The 26,775-nt window shown below is 56.4% G+C and overlaps 2 protein-coding genes and 1 long non-coding RNA gene across 3 annotated transcripts in view; 2 read left to right on the top strand and 1 right to left on the bottom strand.

Annotated features, from left to right (window-relative positions):
• The window catches only part of MAP2K3 (mitogen-activated protein kinase kinase 3), a 34,497-nt gene extending 25,257 nt beyond the window's left edge, over positions 1-9,240 (bottom strand). Inside the window, exon 1 of the mRNA XM_075767072.1 lies at positions 9,129-9,240. Within this exon, the coding sequence (XP_075623187.1) occupies positions 9,129-9,144 (16 nt within the window). The 5' untranslated portion in view covers positions 9,145-9,240. The remainder of the gene's footprint in view (positions 1-9,128) is intronic.
• A 3,863-nt stretch (positions 9,241-13,103) lies between these two features.
• Positions 13,104-25,601, top strand: NATD1 (N-acetyltransferase domain containing 1). Its single transcript, XM_075767387.1, has 3 exons — positions 13,104-13,464; positions 21,237-21,355; positions 22,182-25,601. The coding sequence occupies exons 1-3, from the start codon at positions 13,368-13,370 to the stop codon at positions 22,296-22,298; spliced, it is 333 nt and encodes a 110-aa protein (XP_075623502.1). The 5' UTR covers positions 13,104-13,367; the 3' UTR covers positions 22,299-25,601.
• LOC142603957 (uncharacterized) lies at positions 13,985-14,722 on the top strand. The gene is made up of 2 exons (XR_012837851.1): positions 13,985-14,125; positions 14,439-14,722. It is a non-coding gene; the product is annotated as an uncharacterized LOC142603957 (long non-coding RNA).
• Positions 25,602-26,775: the final 1,174 nt, after the last annotated feature.

Genomic DNA, 26,775 nt, shown 5'->3' with positions numbered 1-26,775 from the left:
AAACCCCCAGGAGAGCTCAGCCACAGCGAGCCGGACCTGCAGCCTCTGTTCCTGGCATTAACCACACCACCGCTCTGACTCACGCCATAAGCCTCTTGCTCTCCCATCACTGCTCTTCTGTCCCAGATGACAGACTACATCCACATTCCCAGAACGAGTCCCACGTCCCGCTGCTCACCAGTTTAGGAGGGTAAAGTAAGATAAGATATATCTATCTTACAACATAAGGTGTATATGTATATAGATATATCTACATACGTATAAATATCTACATATAAAGACAAGCACCACGTACTTGCTAAGCTCCATATTTTGCAGAAGTCCCCTACAAACATTTCTTCTTTGTTCCCCCAAACTCCATGCTGCAAACTTAAAAATACCCGCCCAATGAAAGGTAGGACCATCAGCACGCTGAAAGCCGTCGCCAGCCCCGCTGCCCAGCATCGCCCTCCGCGGTCCCCTCCCACGGGCTCTTCTCTGAGGCTGCAACAGCTCCGCGTGGGGAAAACTCACATTTTGCAGCAGACTTGCCCAGTACCCACAGGGCAGCTTTGATTCATGCCTGGGAAAGGCATGGGCTCCACGGGCAACACGACCACAGGTCAGCAGCGTTTCACCACCCCGGTCCCACGTGCCTGCCGGCAGGAAGGGCACAGCCTCGCTCCGCTGCTCCCTTTGGGTGGGCTTTATTCCTACCCCCCTTTTCTTCACTCCTCGCCTATCTCTCTCAAATCCACCTATTGCACTGCAATTTTTCAAACGTTCAGGGGAAGTAAGCATTGCAGGCTTTTCCTAGTAAAGGCGTCCCAGGAAGCCAGTGGTCTCCGCAGACAGGCCAGTCCCAACGCATCCGGCTCACGTCCCGGCTCAAGAGCTCACAGGCTGTGACTCAGTGACTTAGTTCAGCCTGCAGCTTCTCACGGGGCACGCTCAGGGCTTCCAAGAACTGTTTCCATTTAAATGACAAATTATAAATTTTTAAAAATTCCCTTTACCCCTGAAGAACAAGCCTCACATCAGCGTTTTGGGGAAAGGAGCAGTGCTCTGCAGGGCAACGTGCAAAACGGCAAGGAGAGGCACTGGAAGGAGACATGTGAAACCTGTTCAAGATAAAGGGAAAAAAACCACACTGGGTCCCGTCCCTGCGATGGTTACGCACGGTTTCCCTTGCTGAGCTGCAACTGTAAAATCCCACGGGGAAATCCACAGTTACCGAACACGAAATTCTTTGTGGATCCAAAATTAAGGGTAAACTCTTGCAGCAACACGGAACATACACAGAAAAGGAAACCACACATACAGGACAGCCGCTGGAGGAAAAGCTGAGTTGTTTTCTAGCACCTTAGCAAAGCACAGGCAAGGCTGATAAGAGTTTCAATTGATATTCACCCACAATTTCTGCTTGGCGATTTCTAGAGGCACTTCCTCCACCAGCCTCCGCTTTACTCTCATCACCCAGACATCGTTCAACAAACCAGGCAGGGGCAGGCATAATTAATACCTGCAAAAAACTTTTGGGCAAGAGAGCAGCATCAGCAGAGCACAAGTGGCAGCCCGGCCATGGTGCAGCCCTGCAGGCAAGCGATGCTCACAGCCAAGCAATCGCAGGGATGAACCAAAAACCTGACGGAAACAGGCTGCAGATGCTAACGAAGAGTTAACAGAGGGGGCTGTAGAAGCAGCAGACCTAAAACACCCACCCCCACCCTCCTTTTTTGGCAGCCTTAAGGCAGCGTAGGGCTGCTTCCAACCTTAAGTTAAGCAGGAGCTGCCAAAGGGAGAAAGCCAGAGCGCAGAACGGAGGCTGGTACAGGTCCGTGCCGGTCCCCTGGCAGCATCGCCACCCACTCCCCCCCACCTCCAGTACCCACATCCTCCTTTCTGCGCCGTCACATCATTTGGGTCCTCTGACCACCGAGCTCTCCCCAACAGGGATGGTGGTTGGCAGGGACCATCGGGGGAGAGCCGGGTAAAGATTTGGCACAGAGTGGATGATTTTAGTTGCAGGGAGACCAGGAAAACCTTGAAAGTCAGCTGAGCACACGTGCACACGCACAGAAATGCCTTGCGCTGCCCTGCCCTGTGCTGGCAGGGATTTTCTGGGCACAAGCACGGGGTTTTACAAACAGGCACGTGGGGCTGCGCCTGCCACCTTCCCCCCGAGCACCTTTTGAAGGTGCTTGGAAGATGACAAAGAACAGCCAAAGCAATGTATCAGCACAAGACCGTTTCATCTTTGGCTGAGGTGCAACTTGGCAGCATGTCAGGAGAGAAACCAAGCGGTCTGCAGTGGCAGGGGATTTTTAACTATGCAGAGCAGCTTTCTTAAAAAGCCTTGATGGTGAGCACATCTGGCTCTCAGAAAGCCATGTCATTTTTAGTGACGAGCTGCAAAGACATCCCTCAGGACAACACACCCCCTGCACCGTGGGGCACATGTTCAGGACTGACTCAGAGGGACCATCCTCGCCAGTCCTGGGGCTGCACGCTCTGCTGCTCCATCCTCCCTCTCTCAAGCCTCAACTTTGTCACTCCGACACCAAATAAACCAAGATCTCCATCCTACAGCGAAAAATACCTCCACCACACGGTGCGCTTCCCCTTCACTACCTTTAATAGGAAACGGTCTCCTGCAGGGAGACACGCGTGCAGCAGGAGAGGACATCTGCTTCAGCTACGGCAAATGCCCTCCAACCAGCGTGGCCAACTCCTGCAGCACAGGCAGGCTGCTTCGTGAGCCGTCCCTGAAAGATTCAGGAGGGAATTTATATACACACACCACAAGGCAGTATCTAACTGGCCTGCAAGCCCAGACAAGCTGACACTCCCTAGATAACCCTGTCATCCTCCCCTAAACCACCCCTGGCCCGTCCACGTACCCAGCCCTGCGTGTTTATGATCTGTCAGACACATGACTGTCACCTGCCAAGCCCTGCAGACAGGCTTCCTCCCATCCGTCCCTCTGCCCTGCACCACGGGTCATTGCACCCTGGTCCCACCCTCACCCGTCACCGGCGGACGGTAAGGGAGGACGCGGCTCTCGGCACTGCCAAAGAGATGCTGGCAGCACCCCATCCCAGCCGCAGGGTTTTATTCATTCCTTATGGGAAATCTCAGAGACCTTTCTGGGAATGAAATACAATCATTAAAGGCTGCTTTTAAATTCCCTAAAAGACAGGACAGGCACTATGAAGGCAGCAGATGAGGCAGCAGGGTACAAACACCCCGCGACAAGGGGCACTTGGTGCCCAACAGGCAGCTCCCAGAGAGGAGAGGGTCCAAGCCCCACCATCATCCTCAGAGAGGTTCATCGGATACAAGCAGTCAGGCTGATGCCAGTGCCAAACCACAGCTAAGGTTAGCAGCCTCTGATGGGAAATGACTTGTATCGAGCACTCTGGAGGTTTCTTCCTTTCCAAAACTAGATTTTTCTTTGTTTTTGGTGGTGGTGTGGGGGGGGAGGAAGGGTGGATGCACTACAAACAACTTCTGGTAAGTTTTGTCTCCTCCTCATCCTGCCTCCTCTTCCACTCAAGTTAGGTTTTTAACAGAAATTTATCTTTCTTTTAAGAAAATAAGCATTTCACTTGAAATGATGAAATTAAGGCTTAAAGCACAGGATAGACCAAGTTCAGCAGTGACCTCCCAGTGCTCAGTGCAGGCGAGAGGCCAGAGGCTGCGGCAACCCGGTGGGTGCCGGACCCTCCCCAGCTGCTCGAGCACCCTGCCAGCCCCCAGAGGAGGAGGTAGCAGCCAGGCCATCCCCTTCACATGTCTCCTTCCCCGGCTTCCTGGCGAGCAGGGCCATAAAGCCATTGCTCCCGGGTCAGGGCAGAGATGTCCCGCTGGGCCACACCCCAGTGCACCAAATAGCTCCCCAAGGTCCCAACACTCAGATTTCAGAGAAACCAAACTCCAGCACTGGATGTCTTTAAAAACAAGACTGGGTGTCTTTTTTTGCACAATCTGGCTTAATTCACCCAAAAGCTGTTGGACCAGCTGCAGTAATTCCTGGAAGCAACTTCCTGACCTCCAGCTGAGCACGATGCCCGTCACTCCTGACCTTAAAGCCCATGATTCAAGTGTTTCCTGATTTCTCCCTACATTAGATCCAGCAGCACACAAGGGCAATCGTCCCACACAGAAAAGCCCACCAACCTCCGGGGCTGAAGAGGGATGTGCTCTTGCAAAGTGCTGCCCATCTTCTCTTGCAACAGGTCGATGGAGCAGACTGCACAAAGGAGCCTGTGGTATTAAACCCACGGACTAAGCAAACCACATGGACAACACAGCGCAGGATTACTGGGCAAAAGGATGCTGGAGAGGGTCTGCCTTGCTCCCACCTTCACACCACTGCAGGTCCAGAACCTCCCCCAGCATTAGGCAGTGATACCCTCCTTTTCCTACCTGCTGGGACCACAAGACCCCCAAATCCTGCCCTTCCCCTTAGTCGCACCATAACCCATTGCATCCCGCACAGGCAGCAGCTCTGCTCCAGCCTTTTGCTGGCCAGAGAAGTGGCTGGAAGAGAAAGGTGCAGAGAGCCCCAGCCCAGCTCCAGAAAAGGGAGCAGAGACTCGGACCCACTGCAAACCAAAGCCAGCTGTACTGCAAAATGCTACCATGATATCTGAGATAGCTGCAGTTGTGCCCAGTAATTATGGTATTTCTTGAGCTGATGAACATTTAGACTCACAATGCTGCCACAGTATCAGTGCACGCAGATAAGGGGCTGCGGGGAGATGAGGTATCTCCCAGGCTGAAAAAAAGAACAGGAACTTCCATTTTCCACCATAAAAAGTCCTTTCTGCCTTCTCCTCCACTTAAAATCCCTGGCTAACACTTGATTTGCACTACAGAGTGTTGTCAGCAAAAGATGCAGAGGGTAGATCTAGCTCCACACGTACCCACAAGCAGTCCTGAGTCATGCCAGTAAAACCCCAAACTTTTTGTTGGTAAAGTAAAATCACGTCCCCAGCCAACAGAAGTTCCTCTCCCAGCTTTTCCCCCCCAGCAAAGAGCCTGCCCGGGAGATGCCTTATTAACACCAGTGAAAACCATCTTCCGGCCAAAAGCCCACAGAGCCCCGTGTCTGCAGTGGTGGCTTCTTGGGTCACAAAATCACCGGGACCAGAAACTCGCACCCATTCCCAGGCACCCAAAGGGAAGCTCTTACAAGCACTTAGGAGTTTCCTCCAGCAACGACCACCTTTGCAAAGCAAACTCCAGCTCAGCTCAGCACAGTCCAGAGTTGGAAAATAAAAGCAGCAGCCTTCAGGGAGACACATTATCCACTGAAAAAAAAAGCAGGGGAGCATCTCTCCAGGGAGGGAAACGGATTGCTGAAGCACAGCTAAATATTTATCACGTCCAACATGATATTTCCCAGGCACCCACTGTTAGGCTAGCAAAAAGCAGCACGAGAAGGAGGGCAGGAGCAAAGCATTACGCTCTCTCTATGACTGTTATAATTAATTAGATGCAAGCTCTGTGATGCTTCAACTACAGTTAAAATAAAAACCTGACTCCATGGGTTCAGAGCTCCCAGCCCTGCCACCCCCCTGCGCACGCACACCCAGGGGACACCAGGCCGGTGGCTGCTCTGCCCGGGGGTGACAGGAGCCCAAAGCCAAAGCCCTGCTTCTGCAGGCCACGGCCCCACGTGTATTTTCTGCAGAACTGCCTTGTTCTTGGGGGGAGGTGGCGGCAGGAAAAGTGTGAATGGTGCACAAGACAGTACAGGATTCACAGCTGACTGAATTGCGTAATGGTGGCGTGTGGCCACAGAGAGCATGGCCAGGGTGCAGGAGGGACGTGTCCCCACCGCTTATTTACCTACCCAGAATAGACACACCACCAGAACAAGTACCAGTTCATCCCCAGGTTCTGGCATTTCTCACCGCAGATTTTTCCAAGCCTCAGTGTCAAAGGAGAGCTGCCTCCCCAGAAACACAGCCCTGCTTGGCCGGTCCTGCCCCCTCTCCCCAACAGCACCCATCTTCCCGCAGGAAGGTCTCTCCCCTGTAGAAAAGGACTTGCTTTTGAATTACTCAGGCATCGGCTCTGGGTGAACCCAGGGGAGGCCAAGTAGGTCTTCTCCCTCCAGACCCCATCCACACATCCTCCCTCCCCGCAGCTGCATGGCTGCTTCCTCCAGCAAACTCCCCGGTTTCAGGAGACACGCACCTCCCCATTGGCACGCTCCTGCCTGTCCCTCCAGGCTTCCCGGGTGTCACGGGCCACCCAAGTCACAGCCAACAGCCATGGGGACAGCAGCATGGGCCTTCAGACACCCAGGCAGAAAATATGCCTCAAGCCCCAGAGGAAAGGCAGCAGCCTGGATTTGTACAGAGCGTCTAACAGACCCTGCACCCTCCGTCCTGCTTCTGCATGCACCTGAGGGCTGCAAACTCCCCAAGGCTTCATTCCCTTCTGCTTTAACCCCTCAAATACAACGCCCCTCCCTTCACAGCATCCATTCCACTGAAAAAGGTGCAGGCTTTGTTGGAAAATCATGCCCAGGACCAGCCATGTGTTGCAATTTGCAGCTAGAGGTTGCATCTCTTGCAAAGCCCTGCAGGGAGGACACCGGGCAGCTCCAGAGCTTTGCAAGTGATTCCTTCCCTCAGTGCCACCCGTTCGATGAAAGGCAGCTCGAGGGAGCTTTGGTGACTGGAGAAAAATGGGAGCTTTTGCATATTTTAGTAAACATCAGCATTGACAGTGCAAGATAACACCCAAATGGGAAGCAACATTTTCCCACACACCTGATCCTGCAAGATAATTTGGATCAACCAGATACAGGCACTGGGAAGAGGAAGAAAGCCGAAATCCTTCCTAAGCTTCGTATAATCCCCAGAAGGTGTTTATCTCGCAAGCTATGTTTAGCACAGAGCGAGGCAAAGCTCTCACCCAGCACCATTCCTATCGCGCGTGTCACAGCCAGCCACGCGCATCCCCAAAAACTCCCGAGGCAGGAGACAACCCCATGACTAAGCCAAAATGACAGCAGGTGAGTTTTGGTACGCATCTATCACGGAAATAGCCAACCTGAGAACTTCAACACAGCACCTTCCATTTACTACCATGATCTACTCAAGCCCCAGAAGGGAAAGCAACCCACAAAAGGAAACCTGAGACCGCTCGCTGAATTTCCCTACGGAAAAGTAGGGAAATTTAGCTTAAATTCAGGCTGCCCAACAGGGGAGGCAGAAGGAGCTGCCATGAGTGCTGCCAGCAGCATCTCCAGTCCCAGCAGCAGATGCATGCACTCAGACCTGTGAGCATCCCTATGTAGCAGCGGGCAGCCGGCAAACCCGCTCGGACAGCTGGCACTGCCCAGGCAGATGCAAAACTGAGGAGAGGCACGGCAGACAGCTAGCAGGACAAGAGGAAAGGGTTCTGAAGAGGCAGCCGGGTTACGCACATCTGGGATCAATCCCCGTGCTGAACACTGCCCCGATAGAGGCAAAGGGGCTTGGGTCAGATGGGGACCCAGAGCTGCCGGTGCCAGCAGAGACCGGGGGCACTCAGCACACACGCAATGCCTCCAGCAAAGGGTCTCAGGAGTAATTGTATGAATGAACCGGTTCGTCATAACCGACAGCCCCGTGCAACCAGAAACCTGCAGACACAGAAGGGTTCCAAACTTCCTCCGAGGAAAACACCACGGTCCCAGGTGCTCCTGCAGGCATCACCTTTTGCTGTCAGCCAGACCACTTCTCCCAAAATCCTCCCACGCCCAACTCGGGCCTCATCTCCCACAAGGCATGATCAGTCCTCACCCAGGCTCACCTCTTCCCTCCATGCACACATCCACACACCACCCGCAGCACCTGCGAGCCGAGCGAGAGGTCTGGGCTCAGGCATCCTGGCAAGAGCCTTTTTAAGAAGCCCGGCTGATCCCTTTCAACACGGGACAGTGGCTGGAGGCATGTGCTCCTACCTGTGAGTCAGCAGCTCCGCTCAGCAGCACCGTAAATCGCTGCTGATTCACACCCTGCTTACACAGCAAACAGGAAACTCAGGTCCACATTCCCTCCGGTTAAGACACAGATCATTTAAAAGGGGGGAAAAAAAAGTCACGCCGAGGTGCGTTCATCTGCTCACATGGTTCCTGACTTCAAGTTTCCAGTGCATCACTCCCGAAGAAGGAAAACCCCTCAAATTTTATTCCGGTGATAAGAGAGAGGCAGCAACGATACTCCGCACGCTCCCTCCTCCGCCTGGTCCGCACTCACGGTGCTGATGCAACCGGCTCCCCAGAGCACCGAGACACCAGCAAAGCCATTTCCCCGTCTTCCTCAACCCCAGCATGCTGGCGGTGTCATCCCGAGCCAGTGCCCGCCAGCCAGCGCTCACCTTGGGACAGCGACCGGGCCACCTTAGTCACGGCAAGGCTCTATAAATGACACCCGCGACACACGGCTACGTTTACCAGCCACGTACGGGGGAGACAATGGGAAACCCCGCCGCGACACTTCCAGCACACGCCGGCACCGAGCTGGATCCCAGCTGCGCCTCGGCCACCGAACCGCCACGCCGTGGGGACCAGGATCCTCGGCCCCGTCCTTCCCGCCTCGTTAGGCCGGGACGAGGGCTCCGCTCATCCTCAGCACGCTGCTCCGAGCCAGCCGTGACGCTTGCTGAGCTACCACGGGCGGTTTCGTTGAGGGGGAAAGACTCCAGCAGCGACGGATGAAACTTGCACTTTTGGACCGTTATTTTGCACAGACAGGACCCTCACCCCCTCCCTCCCCGCAGGCCCAGCCGGCCGCCCGCTCCCCTTCCCCTCCACACACGCCCCGGGCCCTGCAGCTCAGCGGGACGCGGGAGCCCAGCCCCGGCGAGCGATGCCAGGCTGCAGGCGGGGAGCAGCGCGGCCCTCAGCCGGGACCAGGCGGGGAGAGGCACTCAGGGCCCACGCAGAGGAAGCCCCGGCCGGCGGCAGCGGGGAGCCCACGCCCGGCGGGTTGGGCAACAGCCCCGTCCCCGCGGGTTACGCCAGACCCGGCGACGCGGTTCAGGCCGGCCGCAGCCCCGCTCCCCCCCGGAACACCGGGCCCGGGGACCCTCGGAGCGCACGCACAAACACCCCCCCCCCCTCCTCCCCCGGCCCGCAGCCCTACCTCTGGGCAGCGACATGGCTGGCGGCGGCCCCGCGGCGCCCGGGCAGAGCGCGGCGCCCGGCGGAGTCCGGCCCAGTGCGGCGGCCGCCGGGGAAGTGCCGAGGGGAGGGGCGACGGACGGAATGCCCCGCCCTCCCGCGCTGCGGGATTGGTCAGCGGCGAGGAGGAGGCGTGGTTACTGCCTCCGCGGGAAGAAGTTCGCGGTTCTCGGGCACGGCTGTGAGGGTGAAGTGAGGCGGGCGGGCGAGCGAGCGAGCGACGCTGCCCCGCAACCGAGGCGTCTCCGCTGTCCCCGCCACCGGCGTGACCCCGCCGCGGCACCCGCGGTTTGGGGCGCGGAGCCCTGCCGGCAGCAAGGCCCAGGGGCCCCCCGTCCTGCGCCACGCCTCACCCCACGCACCTCGCACAGGGGCACAGAGCATCGGGGCGAGGGTGCTGGGAGGCTGGTGCTGTGCAGCTGAGACCAGCCAAGCTCATCGCATCTTCCGAGGTCCCTGCTCTGGGCTGCCCAGGGTCAGACGTGTCCCACCTGCCCCAGCAGCTCCTCCGGGCTTTAGGCATAAGGAACAATGTGCTACGGCACGTCCCGGGGCGAGGATGCTCCCACAAATGTCTGAGCCCAATTGCCTGCAGAAAGTAGCAGCCGAATAGGGCAGGAGTGCTGTAGTGGAACAAGCAAAAACGAGATTATGAGTGTAATTTTCTGGCTGAAATTCCTAGGGTGATCCATACAGGTACAAAGGAGAGGTTGGAGGGCTGGCAACTGTAGACAGCCCTGGTGAAATCACAGCTGGTCTGTCACAGCCAGTTCCCAGCTCTGCATTTTGCAGAGCATTTTGGATCAGTTTGAGGGCTGGGAAACCCGTCTCAAAACCCGCCAGCTCAAGGGAATCACTGCAGGGGGGAAGGAGCTGGGTGGACTGGTGTCAGTGTGAGGACTGGTCCCTCAAACAGACCTGTAATCCAGCAGCGATGGCATAAGATCCAGCAGCTGCAAATCGAAGCTAGAAAAGTTCAAATGGGAAATAAATTACAGGTTTTTAATAGGGAGAGCAATTACCTTCCTGAGAGACGTAGTAGATTCACCACCTTTCAAGTCTTTCAACACAGGCGAGGAGTCTTTCTAAAAAAACTCCGCTGCAGTTCAACCGCAGGGTTATTAGCTCTGACGCAAGAGCTGCAGATGTCACTGCCTGGGCTGGGCAAGCAGGAGCTGGGAGCAGAGTGGACCTTTCTGGCATTTAGCCGTGCAAATCTCGGAATCAACAACAATATTTGAACTCCAGCCTGGCTGATCTGAATGGTTTTGGGCTGGGCCAGTGTTTGGGTGCAAGATTCAGGGGGTGCTGCTGCAGGGCAAAGCATCATTAGCACCTTTCCAAACCTGGAGCTGGACGTGGACGTGTGAGGACCGGTGGGACCAGCTTCGACACCCGCCCTCGGTGGCACCTGGGGGTGTCATTGCAAGCGCAGGGCACGACCCTGCTCTCCCCAAGCACGTTGCATGCTACACCATTCCCCCGCCTGCGTCCCCAGGCACAGCTGGAGATCGCTGCCGGCCCCGGCTGCAATTACAGGGGTGGATGAAACAGCCGCCCAGCTTCTCTTCACCCGGTGCTTCACAAGCAGGGATTTGTCGGCTGCTCCGAGGCCTCCCAGTACAGGAGCGCTGCAGAAGCATGAATGGAAATTTTTATACGTTCGACATCAAAATCCGACAGGGTGGGAAGGTGTGGGGCTGGGGAGGGAGCCGTGCAGGCTGCGAGGAAGGACCAGAGGCAGCATGTGGTCACCTTCTTGGACCTGGCACATTTGGCTGGAGAAGTGTATCTGGGAGATCAGAGGCAGCTGTAATTGCTGGCCTGAGGCAGAGGGAATCATCACAGGCGAAGGCAGAGCAAAGCATCCCAGCAGAGCCCAAATGCTCCCAGAAATTTTGGCAAGGGTGCTGGAATTTTGGCACCCCTGGAATGCCGCTCTGCATTTCCAGGGTGCTGTAGGTAAACCTGCAGGTTTGCAGGCTCTGGAAAGAAAGCCTGACAGAGGGAGGGAGGGACGGAGGGAGGGACAGAGGGAGGGAGGCATCACTGCATCCCAGGGCCAGACCTCCACAGACACGCTGGGACCTTTCCCGCTGGCGCTTGACAGTCGACCCTTCGGCGCGGGCCCCTCACTGCAGGGCTGCACCGGGCCTGGTTTGGAAATGCATCCACGGCAGGACGGGGTGTCCCCGGTGTCCCCAGCAATCGGGGGAATCGCCGAGAGAGCCAACGAGGAGCCCCTTGCCTTTGTCTGTGCAAAACCTGCTTCTCCTTTTCTCTTTCTCCTAAGGCTTCCCAGCAAAGCAGCTGACTTTCCCCCGAGCATCACTGTGTGCTGGGGGACATCGGCTCTCCCTTGCAGCTCCAAGTGGGGTGCAGATTAAGCCCCCCTCTCCATCTGCCCCAGGCTCCCCCCTGCCCTCGGGCTCACACCACTCATCTCCTTCCTCCCTGCAAAATCGCAGCTGTGCTTGGCCTGGCTGTTTGCAGCCTGTTTGCATTCCCCTGCGTTCCCCTGCTCCGGGTGTTTTGCTGTTTTTATCTTCCCGCACAGCCATACGGTGTGGAAGCACAGGCGGAGCGAAGGCTGCCAGGGAGGGGATGAGGAGAAGGACAACATCTCACCACCGCCATTTTCTAGCCTTTCATGGAGGAGGAGGGTAACAAAGCCCTCTCTCCTAGCTGACACCCATTTCTGCGGGCCAGCGAGTGCCTATGCTCGACGGGAGCAGGAGAGCGTGACCCCGACAGCACAATGCCAGCACCCGGCACCAGCACCGGCCGCTGGAGCAGCACGAACCAGACAAATCGAGTGGCCTCATGAATTAATCAGCTGATGGACTCTAACTCAGGGAGCAGGAGCCAAAGGGATGAGTAAACAAAGGCCAAGCTACACGAGATGGTATTTAGGTGCCGAGTAGCTGCTGGTGAATTATTACAAGTTCCAGATTAATTCTAGGTGTTGCTGCTTTTCCTGTTGCACAGGCAGCCACCAGCCTGCCCCACTGCACAGCCGGCGTGCAGACACCTCGGACAGGCTCAGCTCCTACTTCTGAGAGCTTTCGATTCAAATATATCGAGGTGTTGCTGCTACAGTTCCACTGGCACGGAGACAAACGCCCCTATTTCCTCCCCCAGTTTTTCACATGCTGGATACGCTGGGGTTATTGAGCAGACCCTGCTGTACACGATGTGGTGTGTGGAAGTTCAAGTGCTTCTGGTTTTGAGGGTGCACTTAGTGCAACTGTCCCACAAACAGTGGTTACAGAATCTGTGTCCCCCCCAGGCACCTGTGGTGTCCTGGGACAGCCGACCCACGAGGTTTCCATCGCTTTTGGGAGCGCTGGGATGAGCACCTCAGAGCCGGCTGTTCACGTGGCAGCGTGGCCACTCTGATGAGCCTCCTCGTGCTTTCTGGGGCTTTCTGTGCTGCACGGTGACGGGACATGGCACCACCCCGCAGTGGGGCTGGACCCCCCTGCCCTGGGAAAGGGTTTACTCCGGGGGGGGGGCAGAGCATTGCGTGGGGCCGTGACCTGGGGCTTCCACCGCACCCCACAGTGTGAGTGCAGGGCACAGCACAGCACCAGTGCACATGTGCCGGTTCAGTACCAGCACAACAGGGCAGCAACAGCACAGCACCCGTTCAGCGCAGCACCAGTACACCAGCATAGAGAACCAGTACAGGGCCAGGGTACCCGGTACCGTAACTACTGTAGAGCAGATAGCACAGCGGGGCGGTACCAGTGCTCCTGCGCTGCGGCCCAGCCCAGCACCGCTAAGCCCGTGCGGAGCACCCGGTGCGGGACCGGAGCGGGACCGGAGCCCCGCAGCAGCCCCGACACAGAGCACCAGGGCCGGGCCGCCACCGCGTGAGCCCGAGCCCGAGCCCGAGCCCGCCCACGCGGGGGCGCCGGGGCCCGCCGCTCGGTCCCGCTGGGGTGGGCGGTGCGCGGCCCCTTTAAGAGCCGGACGGCCGTACCAAAACAAAACGGCGGCGCGGCCATTGGCTGGGGCGCGGGCACGTGGCGCACAGCTGGTTTCCTGCGGCCGCGCGCCGGTGGCAGCCCTGCGGCGCCCGCCGCCACGGCCCGGCCCGGCCCCGCCGCCGCTCCCGCTCCCTCAGCGCCGCCCTCGGGATTCCGGGGCGGGACTCGGCGCTGCCGGGGCTCCGTGTGGCGTACGGCCCGGCCCGGCCATGGCGCACTCGGCGCCGCTCGGCCTCCTGGAGCAGGGCTGCCCGATCCAGGTGGAGCACGATCGGAAACGGCGGCAGTTCACCGTGCGGCTGAACGGTAAGGGACAGGGGCCTGCCCCGGTGCCCTCTCTGCGCTTCTGTCCCCTCGGTTCTACCTCCCAGGGGGGTCCCAGCCCCCCAGTACCCACATCCCCTCGTCTATTCCCCCCCCCAGCCCTCCTCCTCCCGTGCCGCTGCGTCCCACCGCCCCTTCCCCTGTGTACCCCGCCCTGTGCCCCCCCCGATCCTCTTCTGACCCCTCCCCAGTGCCCCTGGTTCCTGCTGGTGCCCCCCATCCTTCCTGCCCCCCGGCAAGCTTGGCCCAGGAGATCTGGGGGGGGGGCTCTTGGCTCCCTGGGTTGGCGTTGGGGTGTGCAGCCCTGCGCCCCCCTGGGCAGGTCTGGGGGGGGCTGGCTCGGCCCCCCCAGGACTAGGTGTCTTTGGGCAATGTGGAGGTGCCACGCCAGGTTGGTGTGGGGGGGCCGCACCTCGGTGTGTGAGCTGCTCGGTGGCTTTTCTGATGGGATGCCTGTGCAGAAGCCCCTTGGGGGTTTGGGGGTCCCGGATCCCTGGCAAACCGGGATCCTCCCAGGTTCAGTAGGATCCACAGCGCGGAGCCATACTGCCATGAGGATCTGTGGGACCGGGGCTGCAGGGATCTGGTGATGCGGTGACCCCCCCAACAGACCTGTTATGTATCAGGCAGAGTGAAGAGAAAAGTAGGTGCCACCAATGTTTGTTTATGGCACGCCAATTCCTTTCCAGCCATCTTTGTAATGGTTAATCCTGAATATTCAAAAATCCCAACATCTTTTCCCTGTCTGTTTGTCAAGGCCAGAACCCCTCTGGGGAAAACAGGCCGCCTCGCTGCCCTACGGAAATTGCAGGGTAGTTGCCTTTTTAAAAAATAAATTAAAAAAAATGGGTAGTTCAGAAATTATAGAGACTGTGGGAGGCATTCTCAATAAAACAACAGGAATAGTCTGGATTTTATTTTAGACTCTTCTTCCCCCCACCCCATTTTTATTTCAGCCACTAATTACAAAGTGCAGGCTGGAGGCTCAGCAGTGGTGGAACAAGGAAGGAGACGTGCGTGCTGGGTGCGGAGAAAACAATTTCGCCAACTGCTTATTTCAAACAGAGAGAGATCAAACGAGGTCCCAGGTGACAGGTCCACGCTGCCATCGCGAGACTGTAGCACGGCATCACTGTCGGCAAAGTTCATAGGTGCACAAAAGAGAGAGCTGAGGAGTAACAGTTATTAAGGAAATGTAATCTTTTTATCGTGGTTTGCTGAATAAAACCTCTGCCAGCCACCCTGTGGGCTGAGTAGCCTTTGCTGGCTGAACGGGGATGAGTTGGGTCAGGAGAGGGTGAGCTTTCAGAGTGGGAGAATCAACTGTGGGACACGTGGCAGGAGTCGTGTGTGAATTGGCACAAAACCCCCTGCTTCAGGAGGGCACCGTCGCGGCTCAGGGGAGCCACAGCCTTCCCCAGGGTTGTAGGTGGGTCCCAGTGATCAGGGTTGTGTTTCTTCTGGGAGGCTGAACCCTTTTTTGTGAGTTCAGTGCCAGCCACCTGAGGAAGCCAAGCTGAGCAGTGTCCCAGCATAATGGTGTTCCTGCTGCTGGGCTGACTAACATCCACACGGGACAGGTGATCCATCTCTCCTTGTTAGGCATTTGCTGATAATAGCCAAGCCCTGGAAGATGGTCAGAAGATAACCATCTCTGTGGGAGTACGTGGCAGGGTGTTTATTTCCTGGGCCGCTCTCTTCGTTGTGCCTGCTCTTGGCACAATGAGCATCAGTGGTGCTGAATGCTCTGGCGGGTTTTCCCTGCTGCATGCAGGGGAATGACAAGAAATGGGTCAGGCACAGATTTTAGCTTCAATGTGACCCACATCTCCCTCTGAGAGCACTTTTGTCCTGTGTTACTGTGCAGAGATGAACAGCAGCCCGTGGGGCAAACCCGCAGCTTGCTGGTGGGCTCCAGGGTCAGCTTGTCTCTGGCGTCTCGGTCCTAACTTCAGCTGGATACTGAGCGTGGGTGATACTCTGGGAAAACACAGGTGCATCGGGCTCATGGACCAAGGAGCCAGGCTTTGCTCATCTCCAGTAATAGCTGCTCTCTGGGCTGATGGCTTGGTGGTTTACAGTAGTGTGATGTTGGGTAAAAAACTTTGCATGGTGATACTGTTACGGAAATCCTTGTAGCGAGAGGCCCGAGACACCATGAAAGCTGTGAACCAGTTGTGAAAGTGTTTCAGCACTCGATGTTTCAGCATCGCCCTGTATTTGCCTCTGCACCCCCATGTAACCCCGTGTCGGGGCTCCCTCCTCAGATACAAGAAAGACGAATTGCATTTGGTGTTTCCTGGGTTGCCCCGTCTCTCCTTTCCTCTGAACCCTCATTGCTGCACATGGCTCCTAAACTTCTGATAGAAACAGCTGCTTTACTTTAAAACATTCCCCTTTTCTTTGCGTCCCAAATGCAGGAGTATTGAGAAGCTGGAAGTAAAGCTGAGTATAACCAGACTTCACTGAGCTGCGTTATCCCTGTAAGAGGTGGGCAGAAGGAAGCCCAACTGGATTTGTAATCTGTTAAGATGTGACTAACAGCACGAGCTACTCAGAAACCTCCTCGTGCAGCGACTTTGCTGGAAAACATCAATTTGTCAAAGCTAAACATATCGGGAATCTTATAGGCTGGAATCGTATAGGCTGGTTTTGTCAGGAATAGTTGGAGGGTTTTTTGATCAGAGATAAAATTTCTGTTCGAAACAAGAAACCCAAAAGACCCCCACCCCAAAGCAGTCAGCCAGTCAGTCCAGCTGCTGGCATCGTTGCTTGGGGCAGGGGAACAGAACTTTTGGCAGTGGCCTCTTTGACTTCTTGACGCCTGTCAAACACATCGGGCTCCCCGGTCGGGAGATGGGCTCGCCACATGCACTGAGCGGCTCTGGTTCCTGGGGGATGTGCGGGCTTTTTGCACGCCTGTGTTCCCGTTCACTCATTGTGTGGGTGCAGCAAGCCACGCTTCCCAAACCTCCCGCTCCTCCCCAGCTGGGTTTGGGCAGGATCCAGTGATTGGAAGCTCCTGCTTTGCTGGCTGCTGATCTGAGTCTCAGGAGCTCCTTGTTGGGAGTCCAGGCTTGGGTTTATTAGGAAAACTGGAGCAGGTTGTGCCTTGGTGCTTTCCTCCCTGCTGGGGCAGATGCCCTCCAGGAGGGGGAAGCTGATGAGTTTGCAGCAAGGACGAAGGGATCTGGTCACCGGACACTGCATCAAGATGTCCCCGCTCTTCTGCGCCACGGTTGTCTTGAAAGAGCTCCTAAACAGGAAACTGCTTCAAACCAGAGTGCCCCCCCCGCTGCCGCTCCTGCAAGTTGAGGCCCCTTCGTGACGGTTGCGCCGTCTCTGCTCGGCGCTGTCTGTTATGCTCTGTTGTGTTTTCTCTCCGTAGTAACATGCCAGTGGCTCCCTGGGGAGCAAGGCCAGCCTGTGGTACGGAGCGAGCTCCAGCCTGGGATGTATGAGCTCCTCGGGACGTCTCGTCCTCTTGGCTCGCCCCATGCGTAGCTTTCGGCAGCCACCTTTTGGCTCAGCACCCAGAAGAGCCGAGCTGCTGTCTGCCTCTGGGCTTTCCTGGGTCTGAGAGTAGGAAATGGCACCAGCTTTCTTCATCCTTGATCTCGGGGAATGGCTTTGCAGCAGTGCCCCAAGGAAGCTGGAGCTCAGGGGCTGCCTCTAAAGGCTGGCAGCTGGGTGCAGAAATTGGCCCGCAGGCAGCAGCCAGCTCTCACCAGGCCCCTGCCCTGCTCCGGTCCTGGGCACACAATGGTGTATTATGGGCTGGGATGGGGAAAGGGCCTCAGGCTGGGGGGACAGGCCCTGCTGTGCTGCCGGTGCTGCAGCATCCCCTCGCCGGGCAGGTACTGTGCACACCCCAGGAAAGAGGGTCAGCGAAGGATGGGCTGGAGCGGGATGCCTGTGCCTTCCCAGATGTCTGCTATGTGCCTTCCTTGGCTTGGGGCTTGGACAGGGCTCACTGCTTGTTTCCCTGAGGCTGGTGAGCTGCCCGGCCTGGGGACTCGTGTCTGGTGGTATGGCTGAGCCTGCGGTGCGGGGGCCTTGTCTGCTGCCCAAAGCTGCCCGAACTGCTGGGGTGGAAGCTCTGTGCCACTGGTCCCAGTGGAAACCCTCCATGGAGAGCAAGTTTAGACCTGGTCCCTCTCATGCCTTGTGGAAATGCTTCCCCTTCCCCGTGTATGCTGTGATTCGAGGGAGGGCGGGCTGTGGGCCAGCTGTGCTGCCGTTGCTGCCACTTTCATTGTGCAGCCTCCTCTCTGTGCTGATTTGCATTGACTCAGACTTCCTTGCTCGCAGTGGCCTTGAAGCCGAGGTGCTGCCGGGGGAGTGTCTGCGAGCCAACATCATGATCTGGCTCATGGGCCACTGTTTGGGCCGGCTGAGACCCGAGTCTGTTTTGCCAAGCTCAATCTGTGCTGGCTGATAAAATCGCTGCCCCAGAGTCTAAGCAGACAAGACAGACAGACAGGAGGCCAGCTTGTGGTGTCCCTCTTTTGCCGTGTTTTGGTGTGGTTTCTGCTTGTGTGCCCCCTCTCTTTAGGGGGATCATGACAAGCTGGGGCTGGGCTGCTGCAGTGAGGGGTCAAGGCTGCTTCCAGCTCCCCCGGCTTTGCAGCGTTCCCTTTGATGGGAGCAGCCCCCTGTGCCCAAGGCACCACATAGCAGCCAGGCTTCTTCCAGCATTGTATTGCAGCGAGGTGCCTCTGCTCTCTCGTCTCATCCCTCTGGCCCAGGGGGGGCCTCTTGGTGGGAAAACAAGGGTTATGCCTGGAGCTGCTCATGGAGAGCCCAGGAATAGTCCTGGTTTGGGGGTACAGCCTGCTTTTCCTGGAGGCTCTGGGTCCCACTGAGGATGGTGTGGAGAGGATGTGCAGAGCAGCTGTTTTTGAAGGAAACAGGCTTTCCGCCGGCCAGTCCTTCCCCTCCCTTTGCAAGCCATTGGCCACCTTCAGCCTTGCTCAGCAGAGGAAAGAGGGATCTCAATCTCCAGGAGAGGCTGTTCCTGCAGGACTGTGCCGTGAGCTGGCATCACTGTGGAGGCAGAGTCGCTGGGAGCGCACAGCCCCACAGCAGACAGTGGAGAATCTGGGTGGGATGCTGTCTCGCAAGACTGAAATCCTTATGGATCCCGGCTTGTTTCTCCTTTGTTGATCAGAGCTTTTTCCCACCTCCAGCCCCCGTGGTGGTACAGTCCTATGTGTCCAGTTGTGCCCAGCTTATGGGTTTGGCTTGGCATGTTCTTGCCCAGAGGGGTTGCAGGGGGTGTTCATGGTGACCTTTAAACATAACCACTCACCTCTGGCTGTCCCCACGCATCAGCTCCTCCTGCAGCTTGAGTGCTCAGTTTGTGGCTCTGCGTCAGCCACCATCCCACAGCAGCTGGAGACGAGGGACTGGGAGATGCTCAGTCAGCACAGCCCAGCGCCGGGGCCGTGCAGGAGTAGGGACGCAGCAGCGATCTCCTCCCGAGCTGTCGGTGTCACTTGCAGGGCTGATGCCAAACCCTATGGCACGAGTGTCCCTGATTTGTGTGCTGGGTGGTTCAGGGTCCCATCCTGAGGTGAGCATGTACAGGTGTGTTTATGTATTTGGCTAAACCAGGATGTTTTTCTGAACTGGGACCAGTTTCCCACAGCATTGGCAGCACTGGCTTTCTCTGCGGAGTCAGTTGTAAAACCCTTTGGGCTCTGCGTGTGTTCCTCTGTATGCTGGTGGTACCCTGCAGCTCCCATCCTGGCTGGGGTTTTGTGGTGCTACTGTGATACAGCGAACATGGATGTGAAAGTCTGTCCAGGGCAGATCTGAGGTCCTCCAAACATTGCATCATCTTCTGCTTTAAAATGCATTTCTACACGTGATACTGCTAACCAGATCATATATATAAAACTACATTAAAAAAAAAAAAACAAAGACCTTTTGCTCTGTCATCACTTTAAAACTAAATTCTTCTCTAAGCTTCAGGCAGAGGATATGGAAAGTTTTGGCCTGAGAGGAGAGCAGGGTGGAAGGACTGGAGCATGTGGAAGCCTCTGTTATGAGAGCATTTTACAGCCTTGGGTGCTGCCAGCTCTGCTGATGCCACCTTGAAGAGAGCTGCCTCTGAATGTGTTGCTTCCAATGGGTGAGGGCACCTGGCTTTGCCTGTGCCTGACCTGGGTGGGCTTTCTCTTGAGGGAGATGGGTCTGTGCTGCTGGGGAAGAGCTGGGCTTGCTCCCTTGGCTTTTTTTGCATGTCTGGATCCACACAGGGAAATGCTGCAGTTCTCCCTTTTTTTCCCAGCAAAGATTTGCAGCTGTAAAATGGGGCTATAAGATCTCATCTGCACGGGTCTTGGTAATGGGGAAGAGGTGAGCACCCTTTCAGCCCCTTCCCCACCCCGTTACCTCTGCCTGTCCCAGCAGTTCACCCCAAACCCTCTCTCCTGAGACAGAGCTGGGTGAACTAGAGGCTGAGAGGGGTAGGACTGATGTCTGTAAATACCTGGGGGGGAGGTGGCAGGGAGGGAAATTATTTATGTCCACCCAAGAACAATGTGGGCGCCAGAACAAGCAGGTGGAAATCAGTAGGAATAAACTCAGGCTGGAAATGCAAAGGTTTCCATCCAATGTAGGTGGATTGAGTCTCTGCATAAAAGAAGCAGGAACAAAAACTTGAACTGCTTTTCTTGAAATACAAAATTCAAGTGGGATAATTTCTAGTGCCCCTCAAATACAGGGATCAGGCGAACTGGGATGGAGTTGTCATCTGAAATGCAATAAAATAAAGCATATCGAGCTCAGCTAAAGCATATAGTTTAGGTGAACCTTGAGGCCCTTCACCCTCCAATAACCATTAGAGGGGAAGGAAAGTGTTCCATTATTTTAATTGAGCTTGTCTCTTTGATTGGAAGCTTGCATTTCTGAAACTCACTTTTAAATACAGAAACCCTCTAGAAATGAAATGTTTTCTCTTGTGCTGAAGACAGAAGCTTGAGTTTGGCAGACAAAGCCAGAGGGGTGTTATTAGCTCTCCTCTGATTTACACGTGTGCTGAAACTTCTTTTTTTTTTCCTGTAACTGAACTGCTGTGAGAAAGGTCAGGGTGTCACAACAGGAAGCCTCTATGTGTGTGTGCGCGCATGTAAATGTGTGTGCACAAACCCCCTTGCATGCCTGTGGGCACTTTCCTGTGTGTTTGTGGGATTCATCTCTCAGCATCTTCCCCAAAATGTGTCTGTCCAAATGCTGCAACACTCGGCCAAGAAGGCCTTGTCCTGTTTTATATGCCACAACAAAAAACTCTGCTGTAGAGAGAAAGGAATCGTCCGTTACCTGGGTCAGCTTTGTCCTGTTCTTCCTCCTCCTCCTCCTTTTGCTCACGCCCCCATCAACACATCCCACCCCTCCCCGCCAGCTGCCTTCCTACTCTAAATGTTGTGTTGGCACATCGGCCCTTGATTCAGGGCTGGGTCGAAAAGGTCCAGGGGCTTGAAAAGCCAGGCAGACCTGCCTCTGCTCGCACCTCAGTGGGGGGGAGACGAACAGGGATGTCCAAGAGTCACCAAAAGCAAAATCTCAGCTGAGACCACCCAGCGCCACAGCTATTCCCGTGGGCGTGAGGAGCCATGCAAGGGCTGTTGGAGCAGTCCCAAAGCTGCCCATCCTGTGCTGTGGGCTCCCTGGTGAATGGGGATAGAGGGCTGGGAGCCCGGGGCACCCTGGGGACATCCCAAGCCTCACCCCTCTCTCGCATCCCTCAGGTTGCCACGACAAGGCAGTGCTGCTCTACGAATACGTGGGGAAGCGGATCGTGGATTTGCAGCACACGGAAGTACCAGACGCCTATCGAGGGAGAGGAATAGCCAAGCACCTCGCAAAGGTACAGCCCCAGCCGCCCCTTCTCCCCTGGGCAGAAGCTGTCGCTGTCCCAGCTGTGGCTAGAGACTCTGGCTGAAACAAGGCCCCGTTGCGCTGGCATTGCACGCGTGCCTCACGGGAACCATCCCTGCTCCAATGGGAGACAGGGGCAGATGGAAATCTGTGGTCAGATATTCCTATTTCTGGCAGCGAGAGGGGCTGGGTGAGTGCCAGCACATCCAACCGCTTGCCCAGGCTCAGTCCTTTCCTGCAAACAGCCCTCGTGTCCACCTTGCAGGGGCTGATGCAGCGCCTCTCTTGGGGGCTGCGCCTCTCCTGGGGGCTGCACCCCTCCTCTCAAAGCTTTGAGGCCCTCGTGAGCCCTTCTCCTGCCTTGCGCCCTGCTTTTGAGGCCCACAGCCATGCAGGGAGAGCTGAGGAGCCATGAGCACAGTGGTCGGGGGGACAGTGAGGGGTGATGCTTTGGGGTTACAGCTGCTCCCTGGCCCTGTAAGCCAAGGCAAATGGGTGACAAAGGTGGCCTTTATGTGATGTGGCTGGGTCACCTGCAGTGCAGCGTCCACCAGGCTGGATGCGTTGAGGGTTACCTGGGGGTCCTGCACGCCTCTGGTTAAACTGGGGGCCCTGTGGTGGCTGTGGCAGGATGTCCGTGCTGTGTCCCCAGCCTTCTCCCTCCAGCTGCCTCGTGCGGGGGTACCTGAGGGCAAGCTGCCACTTTCCCCAGCCGTGTGTGGGGTACAGGAGCCCAGACCTCCGGGAGGCTTTGGAGGAGAGCGTAGGCTGGGAGTGCTGATTGTAACCCGTCTGTCCTCTCTGGTTGGTCGCAGGCAGCCCTGGACTTTGTGGTGGAGGAGGACCTGAAAGCTCACCTGACGTGCTGGTACATTCAGAAATACGTCAAGGAGAACCCACTGCCGCAGTACCTGGAACACTTGCAGCCTTAAGGCAGGACTGTTCTGACGCCAGCACGCCTGTCCCTGACTGTTCAACGCGGCCTTCACTTCTCTGCGGTCTCAGGAAACTCCCCTCCCATGCTCGCAATTCCCATTTTTTTTAAGCACATCCATGTGGCGCGTGAGTGTGGGTGTGACCTCCTCCTCTCTGCCCATGTGTGAGCATGGCTACGGCCCTTGGGCCAGGCTGGCTCTGGGCACACGGTGCTCCCCAGCGCTCTTCTTCCCAAGCCAGAGGGTGGAAGAGGATGATTTTTCCACCAAACTCCATCACAAGATCAGAGGATGACTCACTGTGCGCCTCATCCTCTCCCCTCCGCTTGGCGACAGCTGTGAACTTGCTGGGGGATGTTGGTTAGGGGTGGTTGTGGGGTACCAGCCTCCCTTTCCTCCCAGCAGCTGGGGGAGATGCTGTGGATTAAGCCTTGTGGGACACAGGGAGGTGCTGGAGGAGCCCCAGCCCCATGGCAGGTTCATCCCCTGCAGCATCTGCTGGGCACCAAACCTTACCCAAGCACATGTGGACCACGGTGGTGCCTTGGGGGCTTTGCTGCGCCAGCTGTGGACGTGCTGGGATGGTGACACCTTCGAGGATAGAGACAGAAGCCACGTGAGGAGTGGGCTTTGGCTGCAGGGGCCGTGGCAGAGCACGTGCAGAGGAAGAAAGGCGGCTGAGTCGCAGACGCTGCTCCCTGGAGATGCCAGCTCCTGCCCAGCCTTCTGTACATAGTCCCGGTGTGGCATCCCCACAGGGCTGCGGGCCGTTGTTCCTGTCTCTGCTCCCTGCTATCACTGTTGTCTGTGCTGGTGTGGACACAGCCTGCTCAGGAGAAGAGCACCAGCCCTGATGGCCAGTCCTGGCCTAAGCAATGAGGGGACATCCCATGCTTTTCCAGGCACCAGAGTGGTTTCCTGCAGCTGAAGAGGAAGGCTCCCCCCATCTCCCTAGACTCCAGCTCAGCACTGCTGCCTGCACCCCAGATCGTAAGGCCTGAGCTGTCATCTCATCCTGAGAGCAACAGGGGTAAGGCCTCTGGGACCTGGTCCTGGCCCATCTCCAGGGCTCGATGCTAAAGCCAGCTGCCTCCGCCTGGATGCTGATCACTTCTCCTCATGGCCTTTGGAAAGAAGCCCCGGCTGAGGGCATTGCCCATCACTCACTGATCTCCTTGCAGCTCCAAGCCCTGGGCACTGGCAGCATCGTGGGGTTCTCGGCCAGCAGCAGGGAGGAACACCCTCACGTTGCACTGTTACCTCCACGGATGATGACCTCGTAGCACAGCTCAGCGTTGCCACAGGCGGATGTAGAGGTAACACTGTGATGGCAGGGCACCACCTTGCCCAGGCTTTCCAGGGCCTGAGCTAGACCCCAGAGCATCTCCCCCCGAGCTCTTAGGATTTTGTGGTGTCCCAGGGCTGGGCTGCAGTGGGGGAGATGGTGCTGCCAGCACGCCAGCCCCAAGCAGCTGCTGAGGGCTACGGCCAGGCAGAAGGAGATAAAAAGCTTTTCACCTGGAGGCCAAATCCAGACCTAGCTTATCTCTAGGGACTAAAGTTTACAATCTGTGCTACGGACCGAGTGAAGCCCCGGTCAAGAGGCAGCTCAGCCCTCTCCCAGAGCCCAGTGCAAAGTCCACAGAGGTGAAGGCAAAAGCTCCTACAACTTTCTGTCCTGGTTGGTTTGGTCAGAGATGGAGACCCTGGGACACCCTGAGCTGTTCCTCCTGGCCACCAGCTCGAGGCGAAGCCCTGTCACCTGCCTGTGCTTTTGAGCTGCCCACTGCCAGCATAGCGCAGCCCTCTGCCCATGGGTTTGAGTAAAACCTCCCAAGCTCCATCCCTGCCCTGCCACACCGCAGGCTGCCCATGTCTGTCACCTGCCTGGGGAGGGACCTGTGCCTTGTGGCAGACTCATCTCCAGCTTGTGCTGCTCAGGATAGGCATCGGGCTCAGCCCTGCCACTGCCTCGTGCTTCTGCCCTCTTGCTGCCTATTTCAACCTGGCTGCAACCTTCAGGATGGCTTAGAGTGACTAGGAAAGGGTCAAAGGTAACAAACTAAAGAAAAAGGGGCTCCAGAAGAAATCTGGGCTGCTAAATGTTCACTCTCTAACATGCAAAACACACTTCGACATCTAGTTACAGGAGAAAGGCTGGCTCTGTTATAGCCAAGTGATGACAGAACTCTTCATCCCAATGTGAAGCTGAACAGTCTCCTCTCCTGCAAGCCAAGATAAGACACCGTTGTATCTTTGTCACAGTGGGACTGGGTGCTTGAGATGTGTGCCTCATTGCCTTGTGGGAGCAATAGCGTGAGCTCAGTGCTGCAGGCCTCTGCCCCGCTTTTGTGCTTGCTTCCACTGTGTGATGGTTCCCAGAAGTACCCCGTCGTGTCCACCACATGAGAGTGGCTTGCTGGAGGGTATGCTGTGGTCACTGCACCAGCAGGGTCCCAGCGTCCAAGCCCAGCCCCAGAGCCCTTCATGCTGCTCTGGCAGGAACCTCGTGCTTCCCGGTGCTGGATCACAAGTGGCGATCGCTGCCTTACATCAGGCACAGCACACGGTTTTGCTGCTGCTTCCCTTCGAGGTGCTACAATCCCTCTGGCGTCTGACCTGATGGAGATGTGTTCCAGTGTCTGTGCCAACCGTTTCACTACTGTACCCATCCTCCACACTGGCCTTTCCTTCCCCGTGGTGTTTGATGTCAGCAAATAGCAATACCCACAGGTCACCAGCGATGCTGCAGTCCATGGTGCTCCGGTGATCTGGCACTGCCAGGCGGGAGATGGCACGGGGTCCCTCAGCATTGGGCAGCCCTCCCTCCTGCCTCTGCACCAGCCGTCCTTTTCCAGCTTGTCTCTGCAGGATGGAGCTTTCATAGTCCTGCGCTGCCTCTTGGTGCTGACTAAGCCTGGAGGAGTCAGGGATCCTGGACTCTTTCCAGCAAGGGGACTGTGGAAGTGATTTGGTTGAATATTGAGGTCCCCAAACCCATTTGAACTACAGACCTTGGTGAGTGAGGACATGCAGATTGCTGTCAAGCCTGCTTCCACATCACCCAACTTGAAACACCCCCTCCCTCATCTGCTTTCCAGCGTTGTCTTCCTCTGTCCAAGGTTTCCATTCTGTTGAATTCGGTGGTTACGATGTGCCTTTCCTTCTCAGGACCTGTTACAAATGACCTTTCTGCTTTTGTTTATGTCTAACATTTATCTTTATCCCTCCCTCTGTCGTACTATAAAACATGAACATATTGCATGGAATACAATACAATAAAAAGTGTGGCTAAACTGACCCGTGGTGGTTCTTTGTGCTGTGCTTGGTGGGAGGCAGGAAGAGGTGCTTGCCGGACCAGGGGACCTCAGGCATCTGCAGCTCTGTGACTGCTGGGCTGGGTCGCTTTGGCTTAGAGCTTGTTTCACAGGTCCTGTCCAACAACTCTGCTCTCTGGTCCACATCCAGGGTATGATTTTTTGCTGCCTTGTTGTTGCGTATTAATTTTCTACATAAATATAAACAATCTTTTCCTCATTCCCTAACAAACTAACTCCAAATCTCTTAGGGAGTAACTACTGTGCGTATGTCTGTCTTGGAGGTGAGAGAAGAGGCAGAAGTTGGCAGATCTGCATGTTGGTGTACTCAGCAGCTACTCTCCTACTGCCTAACCTTCACCTCCAAAAAAATGGAGAAAATGTTCCTTCTCTCCCTCTCGAGGAAGAGGATCTTGTGGAAGAAGGAGCCCATCCAGGAGGTGAGGGTGAGGGAGGGTCTGTAAGACCTTTGCTAGGTGCAGGACAAAGAAGTCCTAATCCCAGTGCTGGCCACGGCTCCCTGTCACCTGCGGGCAGCCACTCTTGGGTTTTCATCACCTAACCTGGGTGCCTGCAGCACCCTTCTCCCATTGCGGAGCCCCTTGGAGCCAGATCCCAGGCAAGCCCAGCATGCAGCTGAACAGTGAGGCATGGGCTGAAGCTGTTGAATTCTATTTTGGACTATAGGGCTGGCTGACCTTGTGATGACTGCGTAGAGCTCGGGGGTGAGCGGGATCACAACCGGTTCCTCTCCTTTGCCAGCTGATCTGCCCCTGCTCAAGCTCTCTAGTCCTGCCTTGAGATTTCAGGCCAGTCTTCGGGAGTTACCCTGCAAATGCAGCCTCTGGTGAGCAGGCACTCAACAGTTGTGTTCATCAGTTTGAGATGTTTGAAAACATTAACCCATGAAAACATGTAAATAGCTCAGCTGGTGGAGTTGTTCCCTGCTGTGCTCATCCAGAGCAGGGTGGGCAGGTGACTCAGAGCAACACAAGGCGCTTCCTTCCCTCCTGGGGCCAGTACTCAGCCCCAGGAGCACAGCCGGAGCACTTGGGCTCCCAGCACAGTGTGTTTATGTCCCTTCCCAAAGCTGAGTGCAAACTACGGAGGCTGAGGCCAGAGTTTCAATAGCTGAAAATGCCAGGGCTGGGGGGGGC

Source organism: Balearica regulorum, chromosome 15 (genome assembly GCF_011004875.1).
Source record: "Balearica regulorum gibbericeps isolate bBalReg1 chromosome 15, bBalReg1.pri, whole genome shotgun sequence".
NCBI lineage: Eukaryota > Metazoa > Chordata > Aves > Gruiformes > Gruidae > Balearica > Balearica regulorum.
This window is presented reverse-complemented; position numbering and strand designations above follow the sequence as displayed.

What these genes read in the sequence shown, in the direction of transcription:
- NATD1 (XM_075767387.1), top strand. Translation starts at nt 13,368, where the DNA reads ATGGCGCACTCGGCGCCGCTCGGCCTCCTGGAGCAGGGCTGCCCGATC. An exon ending in GTTCACCGTGCGGCTGAACG is followed by an intron (nt 13,465 to 21,236) that starts GTAAGGGACAGG and finishes CGCATCCCTCAG; the next exon opens with GTTGCCACGACAAGGCAGTG. An exon ending in TAGCCAAGCACCTCGCAAAG is followed by an intron (nt 21,356 to 22,181) that starts GTACAGCCCCAG and finishes GGTTGGTCGCAG; the next exon opens with GCAGCCCTGGACTTTGTGGT.